Genomic DNA, 25,431 nt, shown 5'->3' on the forward strand with positions numbered 1-25,431 from the left:
AATTTTTTAAATACTAAAATTCAACCTTTTATGCAGATTAATACAGTCGCTGCTGGATTTTTCTTGCACGGAAGCGGCAGCAAACCTTTCCGCATTATCACGCAGTCGGAAAAACTAAATCTGAATGAGAAAAAAAAATAATTTTGTTAAATTTGAGATTTTACAACAAAAGATGGAGTTCCATGGTGTGTCAAGGATATCTTCACATCAGCGGTATGAAGTGGGGCCAGCCCTGCTTTTGCGTCCACTCCTCCCCCGTGGCTCGTAGTGTTGCCCGCAGTGGGACGACGCTATCAAGAAAAGCGCCGACAGCGGGGAGTGAATGCTTTGTCAAAACATCTCTGAAACTCGAGATTACACAACCTCCAGTACTAAAGTGCAGGAAGACAGTGCACATGATGCCACGCCATCTCCACTTGCTGAGTCTTTGCACGTGCGGCAGATTACCTCTAAACGAAGTGTTCAGGGTGCGTGTGCGCTCAGCGGCTGAAAAAGGAGACGCAGACGGGCACCAACCAATGTGTGCGGAGGGGTGTTGATGTGACCAACATCAGTGTGTCACACAAAGCGCTCAACGCCCAAATACGGTATGTATCTAGTAAAGCCTACAATGACTAAGGCACACTTCAGCAGGCTGCATGGCTTTAGGTTGAGCTATTGGTTGGGAGAACTTCTGTAGCCCAGGAAAGGATAAGGTTAACGATTTCAAGAGTAAAATTTGGCTATCCCACCCTTATGCTCCCTAAACAGAAACCAATGGTAACGCACTTTGACAAAAAAGTCTGGAGGGCGTCCCTGGTAGTGCTGGCAAAGTATTCTTTGGGCACCAGCTCTGCCAGTAGGACCATGGCACCTTCCGTTGTTACTGGTGACCAGCTCACCTTCTGGTCTTTTTCGGCCTGCAGCAGAAAATACAAGAGCGTTGGCTGAAACAAATGCTCACTTGCACATTATGCAGAAGAATAAACAGAACAACGGGGATAGTTGCCCAAGCTTCAACTTGTCACTTTGCTCCCCTGCAAACCAGCCAGTACACATACTTCAATCTAAAATATGTTTGCACCCATCAAAGCGTCAACTAAAGATAAAAATTATTTCTTCCGTATTAGTAAATTACCCATCTACAATACTAACAACACCACTCTTGCCATGAGAAGACGCTTGGTAAGCCAGAAAAGAAAAGGCACAAAAACGAAAGACGGGTGGCGCCACCAGCATGCCTTGACGTCATGGATTTTGACGGGGTCTGCTAGGGCCTAGTTAATTAGCTTGCGGTAAAGATAGACTACACATAGTGTTGTAAGAAAGTCAATGACTGAATACGGCAAGTTTCGGGCATTTTTACTAAGCCAGCACAGCCCAAATACAAAAAACTACTTTTAATTGCGTAACTTCGCACTCGAGTACCAAGGTTGCGGTTTCGGCACAAAATTCAAAAACTGAAACACTGACCTCCATTTACTTTTGAAAATTGCCTTTATTTTTCCAATACATTGAAATAATAATCAACCTATTATATCGAATTAATCACAACAGAATTTTGATAGAATGCTTTATCAGTCTTAACTGAATTAATGTTTTGCTTTAGCGTCCCTTTAAAGGGACTGACAGCTGGCCAGAAGGGGTTGTGGTATGTTGATGGAAATGAATGTAATTTATGGTGATTAAATCCAGCTCGCTGTTTGCGATTTAAGGGGGGGGGGGCGAGGCACTTCAAAACTTCTTTGTTTAACAGTTCAAAAAAAAAATTTGCACAGTTAATGTATTTTCACAGCTGATCTCAAAAATGAAATATTTTTTATAATTTTTTAATGATATACAAAATAGGATATTCTTTGCTTAGGGCCTAATTAAATAATTAACAGAAACTTGCTTGGCAATGTACAGCACATGGATCGATTCTGAATGTTCATAGTGTGTCGTAAGTTATACTGCTTTTAGGCCTTTTTTGAGCGAAGTTACATGTTGTAAAACTTGGCCATAAATAATGCTCACCTTGATAATAGAAAAATATCAAGTTGGGCATTTGTTATGACTAAGTTTGACAACCTACAACTTCGCTTCAAAATGGCCTAAAACGACGATTTATAGCTTATGACTCACTACGAACACTCAGAATCGTTTCCGCGTGCTGTACATTGCCGTGCAAGTTGCTGTCAATTAGCTCATTAGGCCCTAAACAAAAGACATCCTGTTTTGGATACCATAAAAAATATTTATCATAAAGAAAATTGCATTTCTGAAATCAGCTGGTAAAGATATATTAACTTCGCAAATTTCATTAAAGTTGTTTAAGAAAATAAAGAAGTAGTTTTAAGTGCATTGTATTCCCCTAAATAAGTAGGAATCAAAATTTTAAATTGTCAGGGAAAGTCTCAAAAACCAGTAAGTGGCACGAACTGGTGGTGAAGCCTTTGTACTTTGGATGTAGTATATAAGATTACTTTATGTCGGCTGTAATTAAGTACTGCATATTTATTGCTTAAAATTGCAGTTTGTGTACTGTTAGACTTTTTTTATTAATTCAACGCATATTATGAAGTAAAAAAAGTCAATGCTAATAAGCGGTGCTCGCATCTCTCAATGCACAATGCAATAACTCAAAGGGAAGCTCTACTTTTTCATGCGCGATCCGGATGCCTTAGAATGTGTAGTTATAAAGCGAGGTACATCAAGGAAGAAGAATCATGTGCTTGCTGCGGCAAAGCTAGGGAAACGATGCAACATGTTTTATTAGAATACGAAGATAGCTACCCAGTTGTCGCTTTAGGCTCCACTGGCCTCCTTGAAAAGCCCTTCGGTTCAGGGAGAGCAGGGGGAATGTAAATGTAGGGCAAATGTAGATGTGTCCGCAACAGAGATTAGTAAAAGGCGATTGGAGGTTTGGTGGCAGAAAAGTAGGGAGACTACAAACAATGTGTGTGTTCAAAAACAATTTTTGCCAATAATGATTCAGAAAGTTCAAGAAAAAGAAAAAGCTTGGTGGCTTGGTGGCTTTCTCGGAAAAACCGAGGCAAAGCTGAGCACTAAGCAAATGCTTGATTCGGAGGTTATTTAAAATGCCCTACAACATTGTAATTAACACGTTTGTGATTCAAGCAATAATGAAAAAGTTCACTAGTTAAATGCAATTAACTAATTAATACTTCGTGATGAAAAAAATACTGGCTGTAAGTACATACGACTGCCGCTACTATGCAGTCGGTACCATTTCTCTAGAGATCCTGGGTTTTTTAAAAATCTTGGTCCAAGTTAACTGGGACACCCTGTTTATAAGCCGCAACAAGTTCCGTTGGGTTTGTTCTCACTACTGTGTTGTCGTAACTTTATCCCATGGGCACGATTGAGACCACACATACTTTGCTAAGATTGTTTCAGTAGTAGTAAATCCTCATTAATTTGAGCATTGTTAATTCAAAACATAGCATAATTCGGACTTGTCCTCTGGTCCCAGCGGGCATATGCATCATTTAATGCAATCAAACTCGTTAATCCTTAAGTATTTGGCTGCACATTGGTTGATTCGCACAACCCTCTGAGTTCAGTGAGCACCACAAATGTGCGATGCAAAAGAGCGAAAACGGCGTCAGCGTCCAAGCAAAATGAAGCGGTAGGGTCTGCATCACCATATTCATCATCGGAAATCGCACGAGTGCCAGCAACATCGGAATGCTTTGTGCCTAACTGTGCCTTTAAAGCTTTTATTCTTGTGTTTACAGGAATCTGTGACACTGTGTTAGTCGCTTGCCTTCATAACTGCATAGTCATCATCCATGATCATGTCGTTGGCCACCACAGTTTCGTCCACAGTAGTTGCAGCAAACAGTAGTCTCATTTCGACTCGGTGTGCACGTTGGCACATGCCTTCTAAACTGTGTAGTCGCTATTCAAGATCACTTTGATAGTGATTGCGCTTTCGTCCGCAGTTGTTACAGCAAAAGGTTGTTTCGTTTTGACTAGGGGCTTGCGTCGGCTGCATGCCTTCAGAACCGCAAGGTTTCCGTCCATGATCACGTTGATAGCAGCCACGTTTTCGTCTGCAGTGGCTGCGGCAAACAGTAGTTTCATTTTTACTTGGCGTGAAGCTGTCGAGGATGAAGATTGTGGGTTATATCGCAAAGGATGGACAATTTGGTGGCGACCAGCTCACAGGCAAAAAAATAATTGGGATGTGCTGCAATGCCTCTGCCGCTGTGAGTGCTAATCAGACGCGAGAGGACGAGAAATGCAGCATCTTCACGGCTTTTGTGCAAAATAGAAACAGGATTTGCCAATTCGTACAGTAAATAAAAGTGTGTTGACATAGTATGAATTTTTTTTATTGTTTTCTTGATACCCCCGATAATTTGACATTCAGTTTACTCGGATATCTTTTTCAGTCCCGTTGAAATCTGAGTTGACAAGGAGTTAGTAGCTAAAATGCCACTCAACTTGAGATGGCTTGTTCAAGATATGCATGAACATCTTGACCAGCAGCTTCGCTTGGCTGGCCAACAGTAGACAAGACAATGTGCCAATCCCACGTAATCACACTAACTGTAGCATTGTGTACTAATGACAGTGCAAAGTTGTAACTTAGCACTGCTCACATACAATGTATTGTCATGGTAAGCTGCCAATAGGCTATAAAAAATTCTGTAAAAACCCTTTTTTCGGTGACTGTCGACAGCAATGTGTCAGCATTCAATCAATATAGCCACTAACACCGCCACTACAAAGCCTGGGTTGGCATCCGAAATGCATGCCGCACCGTGGTGTGCGAACCCTGATAAACGCATCATGTGACAACCGGGCGCCTCTTTGATGCTCCTTTCTGGACATGCTGCGCCATCTAGTAGTGCTGCCAAGAAATCCGGGCGTGGCTTCTGAGACCAGGAGTGCGGTGCGCTGATGCCTGCAAACGCTGAGGATTGTTCCCTCGCTTACTACGCACTCAGTGGCATATACTCAGTGACCCAAGTTCGCGAGAAGTTCATTGAAAAGTAGCCCATACACAGTGCATTTATAACACAGCCTGCAAATGCATAGGGGTGCTATCCTTGAGTAGCCCCCTTGACATGGGTTCAATTATGCTCATCATCGGAGAAATTTAAGGGATCGTTTTCATCATTGTAGGGCGACACGTTCTCAGTGAACATTCATTGAGCAGCTGCACACACCTACTGGCAGCACATACCCAGTGACCCAAGTTGGCATCAAAGAGGTTCACTGAAGACCAGCCCAGACTAAACGGCACATGCCGAGTGTTGCAAGTCGGCGTCAAAGTGCTTCTTCGAACAGCGGTGTTTACCCAGTCCTGCATCTACAGTGACCCATGTCAGCGTGAAAGAGCTTCACTGAAGAGCGGCACGTATGCACACGCTGACACATACCCAGTGACCCTGGTTGATCCAATGGTTGGTTTAGAACCCTGTTACCTCAGCACAGCAGCCCGATGCGTTAACCATTTGACCATGAACTAGTGACTCAGGTAGGGAAAACCAGGTGTCTACCAAGTTGACATTTCCATATTCCCTGAGTGCCTTTGCAATATTCCCTGAGTGATGCAGAACTAGTTTTATGTCAAGACGAGCTGAAACCATATTGCCTGATGCGGTCATTCTCTAGTAAGCATATCAAAAAAATTAAAAAAAGAAACAATTTAATCCAGTTTTAATACTAAGGAGTAGTGTTCATGTTATTCAAAAAGAAAATAGAAGGGTGGAGTTAGTAAAATGCACAGCAAATAAGATATATTCGAAAAAAATTGCAAATCAAGTTGGACATTCTCAAATGCGAATAAAAAAGGAGATGCACACAAAAGCAAATATTTTCGAATATGAGCTATTTCTATAAACTGATAGCAAGCTCAGTGGTATGAGGCCTGAACTTTGTCACGACTGAGATTCTCTCTCAACAGCTCGTAAGTCAACCTCAAATGTCCTGACGTAATCTCAGCCCATGCACGACGCCTCACTGTTATGTTTCACTGCTTTAAGGAGTTTATCTTTGTTTGCATTAGTGACACTTGCATCTCGGCATCAGCCAACACTTGGTTTTTTGAGCTCAAGCTCCTTCAAAATGGCGGCAGCATGCTTCCTTTCCTGTTCATTCCTCAATGCGCAGGTCCTTTCTGTTTCTTTACTCCTTCCGCCACTCGTTCGCCCCACAGACCATTTGAAGCCTCTTCTTTGCCAGTTGCAGAGTCCACGTCCAAGTTTTCGAAATCCTTAGGGGCCGCGAAAACGTCCGAAATATCGGCCAGTTGGAAAAAAATAAATGCATGTCATTTACTGCCCTTAGTGGCTCAAACCACCACAGGCACATTCAAAAACGCTCTGAAGGCATTTCGGGACACGTATTAGGCATATCAGTGCTCACACTGTGACAGGAAATACCGATTGCATGCATGTATAATTAAGAAATACATACTGTGTACCGTAGCAATTGCCCCTTCCCACGCTTGTTACGTTTCACTGCAATGCTTTTGCGCATGCTTCACCAAGTAAGGTTTCTATACGGAGGCGAAGCTGACTTTCGGGAACTGGCATTATGCAACACACAGTGCTTTCTAAGCCAATCGCGAGGACCTCAAAGGCAGAGTCCGTGCCATTGCTGACAGCAGCGAATTCTTTCAATAAAGAACACGGCACCCAACGGCAAGAAGCTTCATAGCGAACGTCGAAGCAGCTAGGCCTAGCGTTGCCGCAGCGTTGGCTACGGCTGCCAGCGGATCTGCGTGCCAGAGCGCCGATTTCAGGCGGCGAGGTAATCAAAATGGCAGCAGTGGCGGCTTTTATTAATACCGTTCCGGACCTGGGGTCACGACAAAACGTCCAGAAAATCGGACGACGAAGAGTTCTTGCGTCCGAAATTATAGATGTTCTGATACATTGACTCTAGGGAGACGTGGTGGTGCCGCGAAGCCGTAAAAATTATCGGGAATCCAGAAAGTCGGTCGTTGACTGTACACTGACAACTCCTCCAGCCGCTGACAGGATGTCAAAGTCGATTCAAATCGATTTCTGTCTGTTGCTCGATCCAGAATTACCGCGACTTTCGACCCTTTCAATAAAATTACAGCTAATTTTCCCTGATAGAGAGACAAATTCCCTGAGTCTTTCCAGACTACTCAAAATCCCTGAGAATTCCCGGTTTTCCCTGTTGGTAGACACCCTGAAAACAGATACAAACAGACAGAGAGATGGCCCCCAGAAAGTGTTTGCAGTACTCCTTGAAGTACACATTAAAATTGACAGACGCTCCTTTGCTAGCCCATCTGAGGCATGGCACTTGCATTTCTCCCACATATACCCAGTTGCAAGATTTTTTTACCTGTCGATATTAGTGTGTACGCTTATGATGAATATTGGATATAAAGAATATATTTTTGTGCCAAATGAGACTTCGTTATAGTAAGGTATGACTGCATAGATGACGATCACTCACTTTGAGCAGGCCCAGGTGTACCATAAGTTCATTGGTGAGCCATGGCAAATGGTTCTCCTTTTTAGCGAGGCTGAATGCAGCTGAAAGCAGCGAGTCAGCACAGTCCACAGCAAGATGTCTCCCTGCATCACCTTCCTCGCCACTGCCCACCACAGATGCCACCTGTGCCAGATATCGCACAACACTGTACTCAAGGAAGGATGGTGCGAATGAACAGGGACGGGATAGACATGCCGAACAGTCAGTACTTCTAAGTCACAACATTTTAGTGGAGATAGTGGGGCAAGTTGGCCTACCTTTATCTCATCAACGACACCAAGGTACCACTGCAGTTGCAGGGCGAATATGGCATAAAACCAAAGCACTAGGGGCAGACACCACTTGCAGGTGAATTGCAGCGACCTTTTTTACCTGCCACAGTGTCTTGATGGCTCTGGCATTCTGCTGCTCAACACAAGGGAACTGGTTCTATTACAGGTCACAGCAGCCGCATTTCAGTGGGCACAAAGTTAAAAGAGCTTGCACTTTTAGGTGCACATTAAAGAACCTCAGATTGTAAAAATTAATCTGGAGCCTTCCACTAAGGTAAACCTTGTAACTCGTTGTGCAGTTGTGGGATGTTCAACCTCACAATTTAATTTGGTTCACGTCTCTTTCGTGGAAAGCTCTGATACTTGTACACACATGAAACTGAGCACGAAGCAAGGAACTACACAACCAAGAATTTGTGCTCCAACTGCATTCAGAGGAAAAGAAAGAAAGAAAGAAAGAAAGAAAGAAAGAAAGAAAGAAAGGAGTCCCGTATGGCCCAGCGTTAGCAAAAGTTGCTTCATTTGAAGCGATGAACTTATCTTGCCATACCACAAACAATGGAGTTCCCGAGTAGGGGGGGGGGGGGGGGGCTGTACTTCGGTTACGCTTCTATTAATACTAGTCTGCACATTCTGGTTGTGGTCTGAATTTTTGTTAAAATAGAGACATACTAGTGCAATGTTAGTGAGCCAACAAGACTAACATGAGTATGTACAGTGGAACCCCGATCATACGCACTTTCTCGGGACCCCGTGAAAATGTATAATCCAGGCATTGTATAATCTACACCAACAAAAATTATATCTATACAATATACGGTCGTGCATGAAATAGTTTAGAGAGAGAGAGAGACATACAAGCTTAAATGATATGCTGAAGATGTTAGCCTGGCTGTTCACCTGACATGCTACTCCAGGTGCTGGGTGATGATTATGATATATACAGTGATAAACACTTAACAGTGCATACAGTCACAGACACACACATACAGGGTCCATTATGAAAGTAATGCGCATGATTTTATTATGACACGACTATCCATGGCAGCGCAGTAAAATTGGTCGGGAAATGCTTCGAGGGTTCTGCCCTGCCAATGCAGCTGGTCACCAGTTTACTCTGAGCAGTGCGAGCGGATAACATGGCGCGATGGAGCGTTCACTTGAACAGCGATATGCTATCAAGTTTTACGTGAAGCTTGGAAAGAACGCAACCGAATCATTCCAGATGCTTCAAGAGACCTTCAATGACTGCATTTCAAGGCCACAGTCCGCAAGGTGGCACAAGGCGTTCAAGGAGGGCCGGGAGGAGGTCGCCGACGAACCTCGTTCTGGACGCCCAACAATGACCAGAACCGACGAAAATGTGGAACGTGTGCGCAAAGTTTTGCATTCCGACTGTCTATTGAGCATCCAGCAAGTTGCTGACACCCTACACATGTCCACATTTGCGGTACGTGGGATAGTGATAGGATCTGCAAATGCGCAAGGTCTGCACGAAGCTTGTGCCAAGAGTGTTGATGGAAGATCAGAAAGAACTTCCGAGTTTTGCGCTGTCAAGAATTGTTGGATTTGATTCAAAATGAGCCGGACTTTCTTAACTCTGTCGTAACCGGGGACGAATCCTGGATGTTCGAGTACGACCCAGAATTGAAAAGGCAGAGCAGCGAGTGGCACACAAAAACATCCCCCCGCCCCAAGAAAGTGCAAATGAGCAAGTCTCGCATCAAAATGAAGCTCATCGTCTTCTTTGACGCCCGAGGAATCGTCCATGTTGAGTTTGTACCACAGGGAGAAATTGTCAGCTCAGCTTTTTACCTGGAGGTGCTCAAGAGATTAAAACACCGGGTCGCACACGTGAGGGCTGACATCAAAGACACGGTCAAGCTCCACCATGACAATGCCCCCAGCCACACGTCCTTCATCGTTACTAACTTCCTGGCCCGGAGCAACACCCCGGTGGTCCCCCATCCCCCTTACAGTTCCGACTTGGCTCCGTGCGACTTTTTTCTGTTTCCCCGACTGAAGGCAGCGCTGAAAGGAAAGCATTGGGAGACTGTAGAAAACATCCAAAAGCATGTTACAACGTTCCTTAGAGACATTCCCATCGAGGACTTTCAGGGTGCCTTCCAGGCGTGGCAGACACGTCTCCGCAAGTGTACTGATGCAGGGGCAGAATATTTTGAAGAATTTTAACCATTTATACCGGTCCGGTCAATAAATCTATTTTCCCCAGGAAATGCGCATTACTTTCATAATGGACCCTGTATAACTATAGATATTGACAAAGTTTCGTTAAGGCTTGTGGCCCGCAAGAACGTCAGCAGTGCTTTCTTGGCACACAACATGCAGGTGGCGCTTTGGCATGGGTCGAGAATGTGCCACAGTTCTAAACTTGACTTCCGTTGCAGGTGTAGTGGCGCCTCCAAAGATTAGACAGTTTTAGTTTAGGGGACGCAAGCAGTTTGCATACGCAAGAACTAGGGGCGACGGCACTGCGCATGCGCAGACCGCTACGTCAACTTGCGTCCTTGGGTTGTTTGGCCGGCCGAAAACATCGCTGCCCCTAAGTGGTCACGTTACCCACGTGACTCTCGCGGTGTAGGAGAACTTACGAGTAGCTAGCGGGTAGGTAATCTAATAAATCTTTCGCTAAGTGTCGACAGACGGCGTTTTATATATATTAGAGAGGTTTAGCGTGTCCGGTATTCGGATAAAGGCAGGCTGGGGCGTTGGGGCGGAGCCATGAACAGGAGCAGCCTGCATGGTGCATCCACCTGGCGGCGCAAAGCTCAAACGAACAAAAGCAGCTATTATTTCTGTAACCAAGTCTATTATACTTCGCTGCTGGTGTAAATTTTCAGCACTGGCATAATTGTGTTGCTGCCAAAAATTCATACCCGCAGCAAAGTAAAATACACTTGGTTACTGCAATATTAGCTGTTTTCGTCTGTCTGAGCTTTGCGCCACCAGGTGGCTGCGCCATGCAGGCCACTCTCGTTCATGGCTCCGCCCTAACGCCGCAGCCTGCGTTTACCCGAATACCAGACATTCTAAACCTCTCTATTAACTGCTTTTAATAAGAATAGTTTTATGTGCTTTACTTCATATGCTTGATTTCATGTTTTAAAAAATGATAACGCAGCAAAGGTCAGACGTTGATGGCCCTGCAAGCGCATGCGACCTCACTGCGGCTTGTGTTTGGGGCCGCTAACCTATAACGTGTTTCTGCTTGCGTACGCAAACGCAAACGTACCCAAGCGCTAGGGGCCCCAACGCCTTGCGTCCCTAAACTAAAGCTCTCTATTGTCTCTCTGACGTGCAGCAACAGCAGTTGCACAGAACATGTTGCTGGTCTTCAGGGGTGTTACATTCAAGGCACATTGGCGAGTGCGTCAGTTGAATTTTGCACTTGAAGTAGTTTGTGTAAACCACGTCGAATCTGGTGCGGTGTAGGCATGTTTGATCTTGTCTGCTGAGGCCTTGTGGCATATAGAGGCCACACAATGGATCAATTTTGTATAGGGGTCTGTAATGAGACTTGCATCTGTCCAGAGGGATCGCTATGTCTTTTCTCGAGAAAGGTATCTGGACCATTTTTCTTGAAGTGTCGGGTCCAGCTTCGGCAGCACAGTCAGCCTGGAAATTGCCTTGTGTTCCGAAGTGGGGCTGTTAACCACTGCAGCACAACACTGCGATGCAGTTCGCAGGCTTTATTGCATAGGTCTCTGATGTCCCTGATGAATAGTTCCTGCATGCATGGCAACTTTAGGGACTGCAGGGCTGCTCTTTAGTTGGTGAACATTACCTAAGACTCAGCTTTCTGGTCTGTACTGTAAATAAAAGCCACAGCAGTGCAGCTAGTTCAGTGGCTGTAGCTGAAGTACGGTGACTGAAAATTGCAGAGATGGTAACACTCGCAGACGGAATCCACACACCAAAGGAAGATGGTGTGGACGTAACAGAGCCATCAGTGTAAATATGATGGTGAGCCCTGTAGCTGGTGTTAATATGGCCTAGAGCAAAATATGTTGGCGCTGGACTGGGAGTATTTCTCATGCTCTAGGACCCAGGCACGAAAGTGACAACTGACGAAGAAGGAAATTCGCACAGTGGCTTCGTCGGGATAGAAGGGTTCTGATAATTCACCAGGAGCAAGCTCCGCACCTTAGGATCGCTGTCTCAAGCAAGCAGATGACCTGGCAATCTGGCAGCAAAGCTCATATCTACTCGAAGAAACTCCTGCTGCGGAAGCACTCGAACCAATAGGCATCTGCTTTCTGCGAGGGTTAGAGTAGCGAGGATTTTCAATTTGAGCTACAGGCTAATACCTTGCAGGACTCAAAAACCAAAACTTCCAAAAAGTAAACATGAAAAGAATACTGCATTGCAGGTGCACACTTTTTTGTAGAGATTAAGCAAACCATGTCCTGCGATCCACGCCTGTCAGCATGCTAAGACATTCTTTCTTCATTTATGGACTTAAAAAAACAGTTAATTTCTTAGACTTTCTTTGAGTAACGCAGCAACAGCTGTCTTTCAAGCGCAGCAACGTCTGCAAGGAGGTCGCCTATGTCTGTGGTACCTGCATAGACAATGCTCTGAATGTTGTCAATGCTACGCAGCATATCCGCGAACAGAGACACAAGAGTGGCAGCATCGTGGCGTCATCTTCATCCGATGTGGCAGCCAGCAGTGTGGGCATGATACGACGACCCGCGCAAAACTGGAAACCCAATGACAGACGCGTGACAAGTCTTGTGCTCGTGCGTGAACAAAGCTTGTAAGTGTGTGTGTGAACATGCATATCAGATAGGATCTGCATCTGCATGCCTTCTGGTGGCTAATCGGCTTGATCTTCGTGCACGCTTCTGCGCTTTCCATACACACTTTTGGAGATAGTATGCAGCTGACAGCGTTTTTGGCACTGTATGAAAATAGCGAGCTTGGCACAGCATCAAAAATGCTGCCGGCCATATACGCAAATGGATACAGTGTTGGGAGCAGGCGCTGCTGAGAGAAAACGCTGAGAGAGAGGAAGTGCAATGAGATGGCAACTAAGGGATGAAGGCAGGCGGTGCTTGGGCGCCGAGAAGACAGAGAACGGAAACAAATGATAAAAGGGCAGCAAATGCGAAGGAAGAAAAAAGGAGATTAGGAGCAAGCCCGGACAGTCGGAGCTTTCCGCATGTGCAGGGGCATTCTCCCCTTCCTGACGGAGGGGACGGCACCGTGAGTGAGCTGCCAGAAGCTGGCGGCACTTCTGATGCAGTTGCAGTTCGATTCGCAGTTTCACATGGGCCGCTGTACGAGACAGAACATGCATAATCTCGTGTCATATAATCAAGGTTATTTTAATGCATTGTCTCTATGGGGAGTTCGCTGGGACTGCAATAATCCGTCTTAAAGCCGGGCCGTTGTGAAATCGGGGGACATATAACCGGGGGTTCCACAGTAAAAGGTTATCTGCACCACTAAAATTTGACAACTTTGATTCAGTACAGGTAATGGTGCAGTCAGTAGTGGGACTACTTGCCTTCATAAATGCAGTTACATAGCCTCGTATAAGGTCCGCGCCACTTGCAGATGCTTCCACCTCTCGAAGCAAATGCTGTGAACGTTGACTGCCAAGTTGGGCCAGCTTGGCTGCTGTTGGAGATGACAGGAACTCCTGTAATAAAACAACCACGTGTTTTATGCCTGTTTATGACAAGCACAAATCATGCATTTAGTGCTCAATGATTAAGTTTAGTTAGGTTTAAGTTCCATTTGTTAACATGCACTGTTATACAGGTGTACTTCAGCATTCAAATCAATGTCAATCCTTTACTTCTTTAACTATATCCTACAGAATGCATGCTATCATTCCCATTGACCATGTTTAAGAGCATTTTACATCATTTGAAACTGCATATTACAGTGGACTTGGTAAACAGAACCTCAAGGGACCAGGTAAAAGAATTATGTTTATCAGAAGTTCCATTTACCCAGAGACTGAGCTCAAGCATACACAATGTGCTCTCTTATGCATGAGCGCATGTGGCCCCACTTTAAGATTCGTGATGTGGGTGTATGTAGCTTGCCGATAAAAGTTGGCACAGAGCCAAGAATAAGGTCAGCGACGCAGCTGTCACGGCGGATGATAAGATAGGCGAGCTGCATGACACCATCAGCACAGCTGGCTTGGTGCCAACTCGCACAGGTAGCATGGCACTATGTGGATACCTGCACCGCTTGACATAACTCGGCGCTTGGACAGGCACGTAATCAAATAAGTTAAACAATTAGATAAACAATGAGAGATCAATTAGATAAACAATGACGGCAGAAATAAAAGAAAGTACGCTCATGCGAAATATAGGTTCACGTTGTGGAACGAGGGTTGTTTTTGAAAGGGGCAGATACTTTATTGCCCACAGCAGATAAGCCACTGACTGAGAGCTTGTAACACAAACCATAATAATAATAATAAAAAAAGAAGAGTCACCTGCAAAAGCATTTTAATGAAGCAGCAACACCTCTCAAAATCATCAATACGTTTGATCTTCGTTTCTAGCTTGAGCGCATTGGGCATGTGTTTCTGTGCCGCCATCACAAATGCTCAGCAAACTCGCAGCTCACCAACATTGCCAACACACACACACACAAAAAAAAAAAAAAAAAAACACTGCACGCCATGACCACAGTCGAGCTACATTAACCACAGCACCAACAAAAGCCAGCAAAGGCCACCCTGGCAAAACGTAGAAAACTGGCGATAAAACCCAAAAAGGGAAGGCGAAGTGACACCTGTGGCGATGCAACTGAGTGGCCACTCAGTCTCATCTTCAGCTATCTTTAGTTCCATTTACCTGGAATTGGAATGGTTCCACCTAACGAACACCTGTTTTCATTGCTATAATGTAAAACCAACCAACCATAAGGCTGATGTTTTGTTTAAGTGACAATTCCGTTCAAGGGATTTCCGTTTATTGAGCTCGTACTGTATTAACAAAGCACATTAATGAATGAATTCATAGCGCTCAGCTAAACGCAGCATCTTTTGTGTTTAGACAACAATGTGATAGGTGCCATTTCAGTAATTTATTGGAGCGCCACTGTTTTCGTCTAGTGCGCCGACTTAGATTAACAGTGGCTTATGGTTACTTTTTCAACTCGGTAAATAACCAATGCTGTTCGTTGCAAAATAGTTTCAATATTATATTTATTCCTAGGGGCAGCATTTTCAGCGTTGCTCAGATAGAAAATTTCAAGAGGTTTCTATGGCCTGTCACCATGCATATCATACTCACATGTGGCAATGACTCCAAGAATAATGGTGTTATGTATCACTATAGAGCTGAATGCCTATGACAGTTAATTGACCCTGCCCACATAACATGGTATTCAAACTTTCAACTGTTTCCTCCAGCTTAATAGTGCGTTTTAACTTTCTTTTTTATCTCCAGCAAATAATGAACTGCAGTGAAAGTTTAAGCTGTGTTCTACTGCATTAAAATTGCTATGGTTCCATGCACTCCTGTATTGAACAAGACCTTTCTACACAGGTACATGTGTGGTGAGACAGCAAGTTTACTTTGACATTGTCCTTGATGATGATGATGTGTGTGGTTTAGTGGCGCAAGGGCCAGATATGGCCAAAGAGCGCCAACAAGACCAAGAACTTTCAAACAAGCATGCTTGCTCTTGAAAGTCTAGGCCCTGAGACAAAGCGAGTTTCTCAAGAAAAGTTGAATGTAGACTTAAGGAGAAGTCATTGGCAGGCGCAACAGTTTATTCATTTGAAGAAATAGCTATTTCAACCACCTGTTTCAATCATGGATCTTTGCAACAACAATCAACTGCCTCAGAATATGTAAAATTGAATGCAGGAACTGATGCCTGAAGGAGCTGGTACGAAACCAACAAAAAATTCTGTACATGCTTGTTCACCACCACAAGTGCATACCAAGGTAAAATGCATTCAATCTTTAAGGTAAAGTACTGAGATACAAACAATTTAAAATCTCTTAATCATTAATGCAATGTTTATCCACAAGAATAGCCTTTGCAAGACTCTGGGTCACGGTCATCAAGAAAGGCCACACCAAATGCTGCTAGGGCTTGTGGAACTATCTTGAGAACTACAATAAACAAGCAGCAAATGAGTGGGGTTTCAATAAACATGCTGCAATATTTAGGCAAGTAGATGTTTCAGCTTAACAAGTCATGAATCTGAGCTTCATTGTCACAACTCCACTTATGTGGTATCAAGCCTCTGTTGAGCCTTTGCTAGGCCTCGCGTCTTTTGAATAGCAGCTTAACACTTGCTTAAATCAGATTAAAAGCCTCTGCTTAAAAAATAGCAAGTGCCCTTATGACTGCTAGTTGTTTTTACAACTGCTGATGTTCTATCCTTACCTCTGCGCTGCAGCTTGCCTCGATGTACTCCTTCTCTGATCTGCCTTTTACAGTGCTGTCACCCTCATCTTCTTGGGCTTCCTCTTCGTCCTCTTCTTCCTCCTCATCAACGCCTTCATCATCACTATTTATCAGAAATAGACACATATGTGGGCATTAGGTTTCATTCACAGGACATCACAATTTGTTTTCTAGGAAGGCTTTCTTTTAAAAACCATTAACTGCCTACAAGCACATGAATGAGGGCATGGTGGCACCAAGGGGATTGCACAATGTAATGCTAGGCTTCTAAAACTTGTGGTTCCAGAGGGACATTAAAGGTAAAAATTAAATCAGTCCAGACTGAAAAAAACATTCATTTGAAACTGTTTTCGTTAATTTTGCAGTAGTAAGCTGAATATAACAAGAACAAATGAAGGCAAATTCAAATTTTTAACATTTCCTGCCATAACTTCAACTCTGGTGCGTCAGTGTGAAGTCACAAAACTTAAAGTGTCTTTTTGTATGTTGGGCTGCTGTGGCTCAGTGAATGTCCTTGAAACAAGCCAAGTTTTGTCTTTGGCTCTTTTAGAATACAGTAAATAGTTCATACTTACGAACTAAAGATTAATTAGTTCTGAGCAAATGCTGTCAAAGTTCATGATGTGATGACAAGCTGACGTGGGAAGTTCATGATGGTGCACTTTGTTTGTGTGACTTTGCTGGCTCATCAAGCCTCTTCTCATGGAAAGAGTGGCAATCTTGGAATTGTAGGAGGGCAACCTACAAGTGCAGCTCAGCTAATTTTTCTCTTTAGTATCCCTTTTAAGATTCACATCTTCTCATATGGATTGACTACCACCCTAATTGCACATAAGGGATGCGACTACAAATATAATGCGAGAGGTGACTTTTGGCTTCAGCAAAAAAGAAAAAAAAAATGAATTACAATTATACATGCCATGAACTCAACTATAATGGAGGTGCACTTTGAGGCTCAAAATTTCAAAAAAAAAAAGAAGAATATGTCATATTCGTGCAAATATGGTATAATCACAGACTGACCACAAGACAAGTGTTCCTAGTTTCATGGTGGACATTAGGGCGCACACATACTTTTTGTGCACCTGCCAAGAGGCACCTGACACTTGGGAAATTTCTGAAGGCAACTTGTAAAGCTTGCATTTCTGTCTAAAAATATTGGAGCTAGGGACACCTGAGATTCACAATGTGATGTACTTCCCTAGAATTTCTGAGCATTGTGCATGAACTTCATGCTGTACCAGTGCAAAGAATCACTGCAGCACCACAATTGCAAGAGATATGCCAAAGGAGCACGAGGAGTAAACAATAATTATGTTGAAACTGTACTATGTAGTGCCAAAGTGTGACGGTATGCAAATCATCAAAGGAGATACGAAGGTTGTGCACCCGGCCATTTTAGCAAGTGCACTCCACTGGCAGTCAAACTTTGGGGATTGAGGTATGCCTCGGTGCCTATGCACAAGCATTCACCTCTTCTGTCATCCCTGCGCCTCTCCCCACTTCCGCTTGCGACGGTTGTCGTCGGTGGCGCTCCATTTGCGATGGTTTTCGGTGGGGGCGCTTGCATCGCGGAGCAGCTGCTGGCGGTTGCCTGTGGTGGGAGCACAGGTCTTCTCTCCGTGAACAGTACTGGGTACGTACAAGCTCTCCTCTCGTCCGCTGACCCCTTTGTGTCTGAGACTTGAGCTCGTGTACGGTGCCTCTTCCTGTACAGCGAGCGTGTACTTTGTGTTGATATTTTCCGGGTGCTATGCTGAAGAGTGGTTGGTGCCTAGTGCTCGTGCGTGGTCAAATTGCACTGAGCCACACTTATAGGAGGCCCAAGCTGAAGGAGATTGCCCAAGCTCTTGCGAGTAGGCCCATTGCTTATCGCGAGAGCAAGCACCATAGCTGTGGGGACCTTTCCCAGCAGAGTGTCGCGGGAGCCTATGCACTCACAGCAATGTGCTCTTGGCATGGGAGCTCTTTGCTTCCCGCGAACCCCGGGACCAGGCATTTGTGTAGTGTTGGGTGCTGCCAGAGACAATAAACTGCTTCCGACAATTCAGGGCAACACTGTTTCTCTTGCGTGCGTAGCACTCGGAAGCCCATTTACCGCCTGAGCGCACGTGCTAGGCAACGGCTGACACGGCCCTGTGGCTCATTAAACTTGAACTCACAGTGGTCGGTACTCCTGTAAGACATTAGGACCCCCATAAACTTCACGTCATTCTTGCGTTGCCTCAGTCTTTCAGGAAAGTTCTTGACCTCCGAGAAGTAAGCTGTTTTGATGCCTCTTACATTAGGGGGATTGTATCTCGTTTGACGATTCCCAAATTGTGGGCACTGAGGTAACTCCTGCAGGGGATTGTTGTGGAATCGTGGTACATTCAGGCGCCTCTCGGAAACATCAACCATTAGGTGGGAGTTTCGCCCAGTGTATATTACAGTGGCCTTTGCCAAGCTAAGTGAAGCAAGTACAGCCAGCTGCATGAGTGTGAAAAATTGCCAGCAATTTAACTCTTTCCCTACCGTGCCTACTGGGCATTATTAGCCTGCTATCAATAGCTTGAAACACTGCTTTCGAGACCTTCCGCGCCGCTCACTGACACACTGTGCTGTTGGACCTGAAGGAGAACTATCTTTTTGATTTATAAGCAATTTGCTTTTTTTCGGCCAGGTGGCAATTTTTGAACGCGCTCCCAAGTTTTGCGATTGTCAAAGTAGAAAGCAAAAATGGCCACCTCCACGAGTGGCGCGCATGCTTCAATTCCACTGCGTCTGTGGTTGGTTTTATTGAAGCATGGAGCAGCAGCAAGTCTGAGGATGCTGCCTTTTCGTTGGACTTTGACTCTTTTGAGCGACGACGACGACACGAATCAGCCCAGAACATCGACGGCTGCAGCCCGGCACGCCCAACAGTAGTGCTTGCAGTTAAAATTTTGTAGTGGAATACCTGTTCAATGCAAAATTTTGATTTCTTTGGAGATAGTCCCTGTTATTCGACGGCGAAATACAGGGGTTGATCCAGAAATAAGATTCCTAAAGAGCTCCAGCCACACGGGACGGTGCGAGGCGAAATCCGGCAACACTGCTGCGTGTGGCTGTTCCCCCATTCTCGATTCCGCCCAGCCGCGCTTTGCTTCGCCGCTCATTCTTGGCTCAGCAGCCGTCCGATATGGAGGTTCCCATTGTTGATCCCGCCAAGTGCGAGATTCATTCCCTAATTCGCTTTTTGCGCGCCAAAGGGACTCCACTCATGGATATTCATTGTCAGTTTACAGAGGTGTATAGCAACAAGTGTATGTCCATTCAACATGTCCGAAAGTGGTGCAGGGAGTTTAGTGCCAGTCGGAAGGAAGTCCACGATGAAGAACGGAGTGGAAGACCATCAGTTTTGGAGGCGGTTATCAAGATGATCCAACAAGAAGTGCTTCAAAACAGGACGATCACCGTTCCTGAACTTGTTTCTCAGATTCCTGGGAGTTCTTACGGTAGAGTAGAAATAGCTTCTACTGAAAAATTTGGGTATCACAAATGTTGTGCTCGATGGGTACCGCGGCTACTGACATCAGACCACAAGGAGAAACGCCTTGACTGTGCTCGCCAGTTTTCTTCAAGAGAGTCAAGAAGATAAGGAAGGATTGTTGGACTCCATTGTTACGGGAGACGAAACGTAGGTGTTAATTTCATTCCCGAAATGAAACAAATATCCAAACAGTGATGCCATCCAGAGTCACCAGTCACAAATAAGTTCAAACTCCTTCTGCTGGCAAAGTGTAGGCCAGTGTTTTTTGGGATCGTAAGGGGATACTGCTGATCGATTTAGTGGAACGTGGGACAACAATCGACTCAGACAGTTATTGTGCGACACTAAGAAAACTGCGGCGAGCTATCCAGAACCGCCGGCGAGGACGACTGCCAGCCGGTGTAACGCTGCTTCATGACAATGCCTGGCCTCACGTCTCCCGTCAAACCCGTCATGCCCCACCCACCGTACAGTCCCGATCTCGCGCCTAGTGATTATCACTTGTTCCCCAAGTTAAAGGAACATTTGAGTGGCCAATGCTTCCGGAGTGACGATGCAGTCAAATATTAGGTGAAATGCTTCCTCCACAGGTTGGCAACGAAGTTCTACGGCATTGGGATACAGAAGTTGGAGCACCGTCTACAAAAATGCGTAGAAAAAGATGGTGATTATGTAGAAAATAGAGCAAAGTTTCATCTTTTCAATTATATAAATTTCTATGAGAATAAACAATATTGTCTATTTCTAAAATTTATGAGAACCTTATTTCTGGATCAACACTCATATTTTGCATATCTCATATTTGTTAAATCTTTTTCTTGGTAGATACAAGCGTGCCTTTACAAACTTTGCTTAATTTTATCACACAATCTTGATTATGGAAATTTATATCTTTTTTTTTAGGACATAAATCTTGCTAACAAAGCTTTTATGGATTAAAAGTGCATTTATTCTGCTTTTTGTTTATTATATAGAATATTGAGTGCAGTAGTCCATTCAGAAAAATAAATCTGGTGTAACCTACAAGAAGACCTATTTTCCCCATGGTCGGGAAAGAGTAAAAAAGGTGCGATCACTTGATGTAGTAACGCCTGAAGGAGGGGCCAAGCTGGTCACGAAATGTTGGGTTGTTTTAACCTTTTTTTTGTCATTACTGAAGTTTATGGTGTCAGTTTGTGACTTGCCCAACCAGACAGGCTTCTGTCACGTGTTTTTACACTATGAATTATCTAGAATCACACAGTTATGTGGTGAGAAACGCTTCCCTACTGTGAGAGTACCCTATCTTCTTTCTATCATGAACTGTGCTTGTCACAAGCAGGAACGTAACAAGCCACATGCAACTTGTGGGCTGTCTCTTTGAGACCTTTTCATTAAACGAAGGTAATCCCAGTTGGTGTTTCTCACCAAAATGAATGCCACAATGGTCAGAGCACTAGGGTGACTGAATTCCCAGTGGAGCCATGCTGACGGCATGTCGATAGAGCTGTTTCACAAAAACGGCCATAAAGGAACCGCAGGTTCAAGGTGAAAATCAGTCCGAGTCCTCTACTGCGGCATATCCAATAGCCCAGGTGTAGCTTTGGGTCATTGAACCTGATCAATCAATCAAATGAGCAACATTTTCATTCTCTCTGAGCAACTAATGGGACTAAGCCTCCCATGGTGAGCACAATAAAAACTATATCATGTTCACTGAGAAAAAAAAGAAAAGACAAAGTCACACAGCGTGCAGTTACAAATGAAACAGCGAGAAGATCTTGCCATCTATAGATTCTGTTATCACTTCAGATAGCAGAGGTGATAGTGGCACTAGGACAATGGTTACCAGTGAGGTGAGATTTAATGTTGGCTTTGCACCACAACCATTTGCATAGCGCCCAAAGCTCTTTGTTGCCCTTTTCTTTTGTGATTCAGATAAAAATTTTTTGTTATGAGCTGTTCCTTGACACGGCTTATACTACGCATTATTTGATGAAAAATGTTAAACTGCATACTGCATACCCACTGCATACCCCTCTGCCAAGTTTTCATGCTTACACCTCACAAAATAAGTAGGCCTGAAAATTCAGACTTGCCTCCTTATAGCACAGTAGAATTTTGCTGATGCGATCTTGTTTCACATGATTTACCGGCATCAATGTTCACGATCAAGAACCCAAAAAAAATGACCCAGTACAGTTACGCTTACTTTTTTACCTGTAGTTATGTGCCAGGAAAATACAATCTTTCTGCGCCAACATTCCGTACATTACCAAACTGTGATTGTAAATTTTTTCCAGCCGCTAGATCCAATCTGAACAAGAAAAGGCGTGAGGCACATGCAATTGAGAATAGCCGTCCGCCGGAGCAGATTCCCTGCAGTACTCACCAGCCCATGTCATGAGAAATTGCCGGCACGTACTCAGTTACAGGCAAATCTCCTCGCGGGTTGTCGCACCTCACATTCATATCTATCTATAAGCACCTTCCCCTATTTCTGTAACAGCACGAGTGGCGTTAGTGCTATTGGAAGCACAGTGCATGTTTTTATAGTAGTCTATAACTCAAAGGCGCTGCTGTTTCCTGCTGCAGTGAGCGTCATGTTTTGCTCTGGAGGCATCATATTGCGGCATTGCACACCAGCTTAATTTTGTTTCGGTTAGCGGTCACCATCTTAAAATAATGTGAAGCTGCTGACCTAGGCTGAATTCGAGGAGCTTGCCGTAAGCTTGTTGTAAGCTTGCCGAAGCCGCAACAACAATGTACAGGCCGCCCAGGCCCCAAGAGCTCAGCACACATCGACGTCTCATGCTGCAACAATTTGTGCAATGCTTCACATTATGTAAATGCCAACTACAGTCGAGTCTGCCAAATTGTTTTCATGAATTCAGATTGTACGTTTTCCCAGTTTGTCTATTCTAATGTCGTTTCTCAAGATACTTGGTTTTACTGTATTTCATACGAAAATAAATACAGTAATTGAATCTTAACCAGGTATCGATTTAGGGCACTAAGACACAGTTATAGTGGGAATTGCACAACAAGCTTCAGCAAGGAGTCACCTGAAAGCACAAAGTGCCTCGATCTTGCCCACTGCTTCCATTATTGCCTCCAGCATGTTCACTCCTTCAGGGCCAAACTTATTACCTGTGAAATGGAAACAAGAAAGAGATTTAGCTGGTCTGTTTGATATGTCCTAAGTTGGTGCAGTGCTAAAACGCCACACACACACATGGCTTTTGCAAGCATTTACACTATAGATTGCAGCAACAGTTTTCATGCTCTAAATAGTCTCAAATGTTGCTTTTAACCCCTTAACTGCCATGAGAAGTTTAAAAATGTAGATGAAACGTATGGATCTTGTGAAAAAAAAAAAAACTGCATTTAGTTTGCCAATTTTTCCTTTAAAAAAAAAACATATGAGGAATGCCTATAGTGCTTTTACTGCTCTTGCCGAGAAAAATAGGAAAATATGTGTATTACTTATTATTGTGACAAAATTATGAGGTAACACAATGACAAGTGAACTCGTCATCAGCATGTAAGAAGCTATGGCACTGAAAAAGCTGCAGTTATGGAGCAGTAACCAAATGAAGAAAGAATAGAAAGACTTCACCAGCGCTGGAGAGATTATCTGGCACGCTAGCTAAGATGATGTGCGCGAAAGATAAAAAGAAGAAAGAAGACAGAGCACATGCATGCTTACACACACACCACACACAGACACACACAAACATACACAAAGCAAATTTCAAGGGCTAGCTTCAATTAATACACATGCCTCATTCAACCATTACTTTTTTTTTCGTCAAATGCTACCTACAACAACAGACTTGTACTCCTCCTCTGCTATTCCAAGCTGTAACACACTATTTTGCTCAGCTGAAAGCAGAGAAATGTTTTTGACACCTTTATGAGCAACTGGAACAGGGGTTCCCAAACATTTCTGTCTTTCGGTAAATCCATAAGCCTTTTCAGTGCTCCCTTCCATTTCTGTACCGATGTGTTTATTTATGGGCTCGCAATGGATGTCACAATGAATGAACTGAATGGCTAAACACAGTACAGTTGAACCCACTTATATTGATACTAGTTTTAACAATATATCGATTATAACATTGAGAAGCTGCTGCACTGTCGACTTTTGAATGTTTTCGATGGTGAAATAACCTGGTTACTACAATGCCCCGATGTCGCATTATCGGTTATAATGATGAAGTCTGGCCGCTGGGTGTCCCGAGCCAAAAGGTAGTGAAATGACAAATACTTGAACAGAAAAAAAGAAAACGAGAAATTCGAGCCGCTGCACAAAGGGCCGCTGCTCCAACAGCCGCTGCGTGCTTATTTTCTAGCCATCGCAGCGCAGCTCTCTCCTGTCACCCTTCCACCCCTCCAAACACGAATGGGCTGTGCCCATAGCTCCACACCGCCCCACCCTCCGAAACACAAATGGACCGCGACAACTACGCCGCAAGCAGATTGCTGACATGTTGCTTCATGGCTCCTCCAGCTTTTCATTCAGTCCTGTGAACAGCTTAATCGCTCGCGTTCGTTTTTGTTGGCTGTGTCGAAGTCGTTCATGGCCACGCGGTTTCCCAACTTCATTCGCTTGACTCGCCGCGGAAACGGAAGATGGCTGATCAGCCCGCTGATTATTGGCAATGCACGATGTTGCCAGTGAAAAGAAAGCGCACGGCTATAGATTTGGAAACTAAGTGCCTCTAACTGATGAGACAATCATCGCGAACATGCTTGTATTGGATAGCGACAGCGATGACGCGGTAGGGAAGGCTGCCTCAACGTTGTCCTCACAGGAGGCCCGGCATGACTCAGTCCCTCACCTCCAGGGCTTGATTTTCACGAGGAACCTTCCGCTGCGCTACGTGGAGCATTTGGATGCCTTGAAGAAGGATGTCGGCAAGTTTCACGTAAAGCAAGAAAGGCTGACGGACATAGACTTTTCTTGTGCAAGCCAATGAGAAGTACGTGGTGAGGTGCTTGTGGCGATCTCTCCTCAGCGTTTCTTCTGGATTTCTCAAGCTGACAGGGGCTGCCGTGGCAGCCTCCTCGCAATATTTAAAAGGCCCCTTTTGGGGCCACCAATGTGATGCCTCGGCGGTGCTTGAATATCACTTGCCACACATGACACTTCTTTGCAGTTGTTATAGCAGTGCCATTCTTTAATGCTGACAGTCGCGGCGTGTTACACACGATGGGAGTGCCCAGGAAGCAGTTAAACGAGTGAACACAATCTGCAGCCGGGCGGAGGAAGGTGGCGGGGAGGGGCACTGGCCTCCCTGCCTATATTAGTTTTCTCATATCTGCTCTGCCATCCCTTTTTTAAAAATTTTTTTCATGCAACCCGGTTATAACAATAGAATTTTCGTGGCACTTGAATATTGTTATAAGTGGGTTCGACTGTATGTGCAATATAGAAACCAGAACAAAAGCGCACAGAATACTGTGTCATTTTAATAAGGTAATCAGTCTGTGGCTTTGTGCCGCACAGAGTTGGAGCCTGCGTGATGATGTACTAGCAATTATAAACTGCATTAGGTGATCTTTTTGTTTTGTGAAACTGAGGTTTCTGTGTTTTAAAAGTGAAAAATAATTCTACATGCTCTCATAACTGTCCTGTTGGCTACTATGTTGTACACGAACATGTTTAAAAATGATTTGACCAGAAATCTGTGCATCAGGTATTAGGGCCACATGAATGAAACAAGAACAACCACAGTAGCACCCTGCTGCCACATGAGCTTTCGGCCACCTGCATTGATG

At 44.4% G+C, this 25,431-nt stretch overlaps 1 protein-coding gene across 2 annotated transcripts in view; it reads right to left on the reverse strand.

The window, feature by feature from the left end:
* LOC142579462 (ran GTPase-activating protein 1-like) overlaps positions 1-25,431 on the reverse strand; it is a 42,897-nt gene that overhangs the window by 1,022 nt on the left and 16,444 nt on the right. For both annotated transcript variants that reach the window (XM_075689655.1, XM_075689654.1), the window contains exons 10-14: positions 22,713-22,797; positions 16,137-16,260; positions 13,273-13,407; positions 7,429-7,590; positions 769-899 (exon numbers count right to left, since the gene is read on the reverse strand). In XM_075689655.1, the coding sequence (XP_075545770.1) occupies positions 769-899; positions 7,429-7,590; positions 13,273-13,407; positions 16,137-16,260; positions 22,713-22,797 (637 nt within the window). The remainder of the gene's footprint in view (positions 1-768; positions 900-7,428; positions 7,591-13,272; positions 13,408-16,136; positions 16,261-22,712; positions 22,798-25,431) is intronic.

This window comes from Dermacentor variabilis, chromosome 4, assembly GCF_050947875.1.
Source record: "Dermacentor variabilis isolate Ectoservices chromosome 4, ASM5094787v1, whole genome shotgun sequence".
NCBI classification, from domain to species: Eukaryota; Metazoa; Arthropoda; class Arachnida; order Ixodida; family Ixodidae; genus Dermacentor; species Dermacentor variabilis.